The sequence below is a fragment of the Populus euphratica genome, unplaced genomic scaffold (genome assembly GCF_000495115.2).
Source record: "Populus euphratica unplaced genomic scaffold, PopEup_1.0 scaffold85.1, whole genome shotgun sequence".
Taxonomy (NCBI): Eukaryota; Viridiplantae; Streptophyta; class Magnoliopsida; order Malpighiales; family Salicaceae; genus Populus; species Populus euphratica.
In genome coordinates, this window is record NW_011499898.1 from 666,693 (window position 1) to 673,012 (window position 6,320).

A 6,320-nucleotide genomic window follows, 5' to 3' on the forward strand; every position below is an offset into this window, starting at 1 on the left:
TGAAAGGATATTTTTGAATAGATAAAGACGCTGCACGCGTTACCAAAGGACCTTGGGTGCCTATCATCCACCTTTAGGTGTGCCGCACACATACATTCTTTTTTGTTTTTATCTAGCTAAATACAAAAGTTCCTCTAATATGACTTTCTAATTTAAAAAAAAACATTGTAAAAAAATAAAAACACTCTAATTAAATTTCTTGATTGTAAATATATTTTCATAGTTTTACTATACATTTTAATTGTTTATTATATTTGATTAAATACCAAACTTTCTCTCAGCTTAAATTGTCACAATGAAAATACAAAAATACTCATTAACATTAAATTTAATTTTCTTACAAAGATATTCTAATCATTTTATTGTGCAATGAAGATAAAAAAATATTTATTTGTTTCCAATCAATTTAAAAGTAACAAATAATCCTTATAAAAAGATCTTAATGTTCTTGAAAGCTAGTGCAAAGATTTTTAGAAGAAAAGGTAAAAATACCATTACATTACTCAAGTGAAAAAAATCAATAGACATGGATGTGGAGCTACAATAGTTTTTTGTTTCTTGGTTCGGGGCATTTTTACTAAACATTTGGGATCGTGGTTTGCAAAAAAATTATTTTTTTGTTAAAAATTAATTTTTTAATATATTTTGAATTGTTTTAATGTGTTAATTTTAAAAAAATAAAAAATATTAATATGATGCATTTCATCATGAAAAACACTTTAAAAAATAACCACAACCACACTCCCAAAGAATTATTTAGTTAACCATCTAGGTGGTAGTCAAGTGGTAAGAAATTATTTAGTTTTTTTTCTTTTCAACCATAGATATCTAATTTAAGATTGTTAAATGTATTCTTCATTTTATAGATGTTTTTAATATATTGCATTAAAAAAAGAATTTTAAAAGTTTAATTTGAACGAGGGTTAGTGTTTAATAAAGAAATTAAAATTAATATTTTAATACGTAAATAAACTGTTGATGAAAATTTACTTCTTATTTAGTTTTTTTTCTTTTCAACAATAGATATCTAATTTAAGATTGTTAAATGTATTCTTCATTTTATAGATGTTTTTAATATATTGCATTAAAAAAAGAATTTTAAAAGTTTAATTTGAACGAGGGTTAGTGTTTAATAAAGAAATTAAAATTAATATTTTAATACGTAAATAAACTGTTGATGAAAATTTACTTCTTAAACATTTTCCTTGATTAGTGAATTTCTAAGTGTTAGTTCCGCGCCCCCTTCCATTCCTCCACACACAAACACACACACTACCTCTAACTTTATTTTACTTGTAAAAGGCCTCCAACAGAAGTTAATATGACTGCATGTTTTTGTTGTTTATTTTGTGATAAAAAAGATCGAACATATTCCAGTAATATATTGAAGTTAATATTATTCTACTTTTTTTTAATTTCTTTTATCAATTACATATGTCCAGTGAATATATATGCATTTGATTTATCTTAAAGATTTCTTTATGGAGACTGCCGTGCCATCTCTTATAGAAATCGACGAGGATTGTACATTGGTGGCTGGCACCAAGTTGCAGAAAGCACGGATGAATTTAGCATAGTTATAAAAAAAACACCTGATATAATGTTATTTTTTATTAATTAATAAATAATAATAGATAATTATCGGTTATCACTCATTATATACCCATAAAGTTTTGATGAATAGTTTATAAATATTTAAGATAGTATTTAAGGATATGGTAATAGTTGTTTTTTAAAATATTTTTTATTCCAAAAAATATTAAAAAAATATTTTTATTTTAAAAAATATTTTTAATATTAGCAGGTAAAAACAATCCAAAAACATTAAAAAATAATTTAAAATAATAAAAAATTCAATTTTTAATTAAAAACAAGTTGAAATTCACATCCAAATACCCTCTAAATTTCTTATCCAAATAAATATAATGAATAGAACATAAATATTAAAAAATCAAACCCGCATGTATCTATTATCATTACTAGCATCATTCATTTTCCCTCGTGAGAGTCGGTCACAAAAATCCCCTACCTTATCTCTTCAAATTCCACGACGCTCTGCATCTTGCCTCTTATAAGAAACCAGAATTTGTTTTATATATATATAAAGTTTTTGGATTTATTAGCATAAGATAATAAAGCGTTCCATGGTGGATGTGAAAGCCTAATAAAGAATCCTTGAAACAGTCAAACCTTCCATTTATAACAACTTTCCATTTTATCGTCTTTTGGATATTCCATTGGTAAATTTAATTTATCCACTTAATGTTATTTATTTGTTTGTTTGTTATATTGTCAAAAAATCTTTAAAAATGAGCAAAAAAATTGTAATAATGGTCGAGAAAAACCTAAAGTAGCAGTCTCTCTCTATATATGGAGCAGCTAGAGAGGCGAGCCGGTTGTGTGAACACTGTGACCAGTTGCTAATTCTCACACACAAAGCAGCGGAAGAATCTTAGAGGGAAAGGTTAGATGCTTCGTTGGATTCTGATTCATCATTTTGTGAAATTAGAAACTGTTGCAGATTTTGTTCCTTTTATTTATTTTCTAAAATTTATTTTTTCACTAGGTCATTAATCAGCCTGGCTTATAATTAACAGCTATTATCTCTTTAATCTTCATCTCTTTTGTCTGTGATGTTGTTCTGACTTCTGATCATAGATATTTCTGCTTTCTTTCTTGATATATGTAAATATAGTCTGCATGGCATGGTTTCTGGCAATGAAAGGAAATGATTCCAGAAGAATTTTAGGGTAGATGGGTTTGTTACTGATAATGATCTAATTAATTGCTAGTTATTTATTTGGTTTTTCGTTATGGATTCGATCCAGCTCTGTGCACTAAAAATAAACTAATTCAAATGGATAGTATAAATCTTCTGGTTTCTTTCCCTCTTTCTTTATTAGCAGAAGGAAGAAGACATGGGAAACGATTCATACAAGGATGCCATTGCAGGACTAAGCAAGCTTCTCAGGTATACCCTACTGATCATGAGTTTTCTACATTAAATTCAGAACAAACAAACTTGAGATTTACTTAGAATACTAATGATTTTCTGTCTTTTTTTCGTTCCTCGCTTGCTTATAAAATCCTTTCATATTTGACATTGATTCATGTACCTGTATTTTTCTTAAGTTGCCATAGCTACTAATTATAGCAATAGGTAAATTCCTCTTTCATGGGGCCCAATGAATGGATTTAACTGACTGTTCTCGTCCTTTCGAGCTTACCTCGGCAACAGTGAACGAGCTGACCTCGGGAGTGTCGCCGCCTCAAAAATCAAGCAGGTAGCGGCCGAGCTGGAGGCGGCCGGTTCGAAGGAGTTTGACCCGGCCGAACGTATTAGAACCGGGTTCTTCCACTTCAAGACGGAGAAATATGAGTACGTTTCATTTTAGCCTTTCCCTTTGGTTCGGATAATATTTATTTATAAGCACTCCATACGGCTGCTAAAGCACCATCAACTTGCCCTCTTCTTGTGCTTGTCCCATTGATAATTATTGTCTCCCTCCCATGATCCCCTCCCAAAACACCTAATTTACGGTTATCTAACTGTTACTGCCGTTAAACTTGGTTTAACTTGACTGTTCGATCAATCTGTTCCAAGGTTCTATTAGGATTGAAAAAAAAAAAAACCTTGATAGTAATCTAATTCACTTTATAATCTTATTAAAAACTTGACCATTTTGATTTTATTTTTAAATTATTGATCAAAATTCTTCTAAGTAGGATACAATAAGTAGTTAAGGTCCCAAATGGGAGTATCATCCAACCGTGTTTTATGAAATTTCAAATATTTTTTATTTGAATTTAATTTTTTTATTTTTTATATTATTTTAATATTAAAAATAATTTAAAAAAATATTATTCTAATATATTTTTAAATAAAAATATTTTATAAAATAATTATTATCATACACTCAAATATAAAATAAATACTATGTTATTTTACAAAGCCTGAAAATGTATGTTTTTCACATATTATTGTTTGCCTTTAAAGTTTAGGAAGCTTCTTAGAAGGGTAGTGGCACCATTTGGCTCATAATCACATGAACATGCATCTTCTGCAGCAAGGATCCAAAATTGTACGGTGCCCTTGCTAAAGGCCAGAGCCCTAAGGTTAGTGGTCTTCTTATTATTATTTTTTAAAAAAAACTACTATTATATACTTTTTTATTTTAGAATTAAAATTTCCAATATTCTATTAATAGAAAATATTACTAGTAATGTGCATAATTTCGTAATCCAGCTCAGCATTACCTAACCCACCTTGTATGCACCTATGCTTAGAGTTTTTTTTTTGTCCAACGTTATTTGTCTTCATTTTATTAACCTAGCTAATCCTGATGGGTGGTTTGCAACCATACGATGTTGATATGGTGTATGATAAGAATGTATTTGATTTTTTTTTTATGGTTTCTTAAATTAATATTTTTTGATGGTTTGGATATTCTGATATAAAAAATAAAAAAAAAATTAAAAAATTATTTAAAAATATTTTAAAATGAAAAACTACTCTAAAAAAAAAGACGATCTTAATTCAACTACTATAATGCAGTTTTTGGTGTTCGCTTGCTCTGATTCTCGAGTTTGCCCTTCCCATATCCTCAATTTCCAGCCAGGGGAGGCCTTTATGGTCCGAAACATCGCCAACATGGTCCCGCCTTATGACCAGGTTTGCTTAACACCTACAATTTATATTAACCTCTCCTAATGACAAGCTATTTTAATCCCTTTAATTAGCATCGAAGACTGGGTCTATCTACTCTAACGTCGTTAATCAGTGATCAACCATGATAGTATAATTGTTAAAACACTGAATATGCTGGTTCCGTTAGTTGTTTTTTTATCGTCCACTGAACACCTTTGTCTGGCTTCTGTTTTCTCCCGCAGACAAAATATTCCGGCGCGGGGTCTGCCATTGAATATGCTGTGTTACATTTGAAGGTCAATATGCCGTCCTTGCTTTGCAATACTAAAATACTAATACGATCATTATATTATATAGTTGTTGTTCCATTTATAATTGACACTGCCTCACCTAATCACTTTTTTTTATCCCATTCTTAGCTGGTGGTACCATAGCTATTGAAACAGATGCAGGGGTCGATTCCTGATTGAAAAATAAAATTGGATTATGAAAAAACTATTTCCTTTTCTCATGTTTTCTCTTGAAGTTCAGGTGGAGAATATTGTAGTCATCGGTCACAGCTGCTGTGGTGGTATCAAGGGCCTCATGTCTTTCCCAGACGACGGGTCCTCTTCTACGTACGTCAGCATCTTGATCATATATATATATATATATATACCATCAGCATTAACACATGTTCTTTCGTTTGATTGCTTACGAGTTGACTTAATGATTTAAATACATGCATGCCAGTCAAAGTGAAGAAAACACTCCCAATATTTTGGCTTGCCAATCTGTCAGAAGTTAACCAGGCGATCTCCAGCATGTTACTATCTCACTGATTATGGATAATAATAATAAAAATAATATTCCTCTTCTGCTTTTTTTTTTTTCTTTTTGGCTCTCTGGTTGATATAAAAAAGGGACTTCATAGAAAATTGGGTGAAGATCTGCTCAGCTGCCAAGACCAAGGTGGCAGCAAAAGGCGAAGGTTTAAGTTTCGAAGAGCAATGCCACAGCTGCGAGAAGGCAAGTTAGACCTACCATGTTCCATACTAATTATTAATTAGCCTTAAAACTACAAGATCCATAATTAATTAGGTTTCAGTTAAATTAATTATGGACATTAAGGATCATGCATGGTTCCAATAAATACCTCTCATCACTGAGCTGGTGCAGGAGGCTGTCAATGTATCGCTGGGAAATCTGTTGACATATCCCTTTGTGAGAGAGGCCGTGGTCAACGGTGCTGTATCGCTGAAGGGTGCCCACTACGATTTTGTCAAGGGAACTTTCGAGCTATGGGATCTAGATTTCGCAATTTCCCCGTCCATTGCAATCTGAGCTTAATTTCAATGCATGTTGTGTATGTTCTATCGAATAATTTTATTTTATTTTTGTTACGAAGGTGCGGTTTGAATTTATGATAGGATACAGGCAAGGTTGAATTTAAATTTTAATATAAAATGTGTAATTATTCAATTTTACAACAACAGTTATAATTTTTAATTTAATCGTTGGATCGAAGTGGAATTTTTTGACATCTTATATTATCTTGGGTTAAAATTTCAGGTCAATCGAAATTCAGGTTTCCAATAATGCTGGTGTCTAGATACAAATTATTTTTATGTCATATTTCTATCAAACTTAATTTACTTGATTTTTTAAAAATTGATGTTTTTATGTATGGGTT

General features: G+C 30.5%; 1 protein-coding gene across 2 annotated transcripts; it reads left to right on the forward strand.

Moving 5' to 3' along the window:
- The first annotated feature begins 2,269 nt into the window (after positions 1 to 2,269).
- On the forward strand, positions 2,270 to 6,064 carry LOC105132367 (carbonic anhydrase 2-like). Of its 2 annotated transcripts, none has more exons than XM_011035830.1 (9): positions 2,270 to 2,464; positions 2,907 to 2,971; positions 3,239 to 3,379; positions 4,068 to 4,116; positions 4,556 to 4,672; positions 4,891 to 4,944; positions 5,180 to 5,265; positions 5,586 to 5,656; positions 5,807 to 6,064. In XM_011035830.1, the coding sequence occupies exons 2-9, from the start codon at positions 2,919 to 2,921 to the stop codon at positions 6,052 to 6,054; spliced, it is 819 nt and encodes a 272-aa protein (XP_011034132.1). In that variant the 5' UTR covers positions 2,270 to 2,464; positions 2,907 to 2,918; the 3' UTR covers positions 6,055 to 6,064. The 2 variants fall into 2 exon arrangements, with proteins under 2 accessions (XP_011034132.1, XP_011034133.1); XM_011035831.1 differs by having other exon boundaries at positions 2,271 to 2,464; positions 5,551 to 5,656; positions 5,807 to 6,054.
- Positions 6,065 to 6,320: the final 256 nt, after the last annotated feature.

Coding starts and splice junctions, on each gene's coding strand:
- LOC105132367 (XM_011035830.1), top strand. CDS start 2,919: ATGGGAAACGATTCATACAAGGATGCCATTGCAGGACTAAGCAAGCTT. Junction 2,972..3,238: donor GGACTAAGCAAGCTTCTCAG/GTATACCCTACT, acceptor CCTCGGCAACAG/TGAACGAGCTGACCTCGGGA. Junction 5,657..5,806: donor AATGCCACAGCTGCGAGAAG/GCAAGTTAGACC, acceptor GAGCTGGTGCAG/GAGGCTGTCAATGTATCGCT.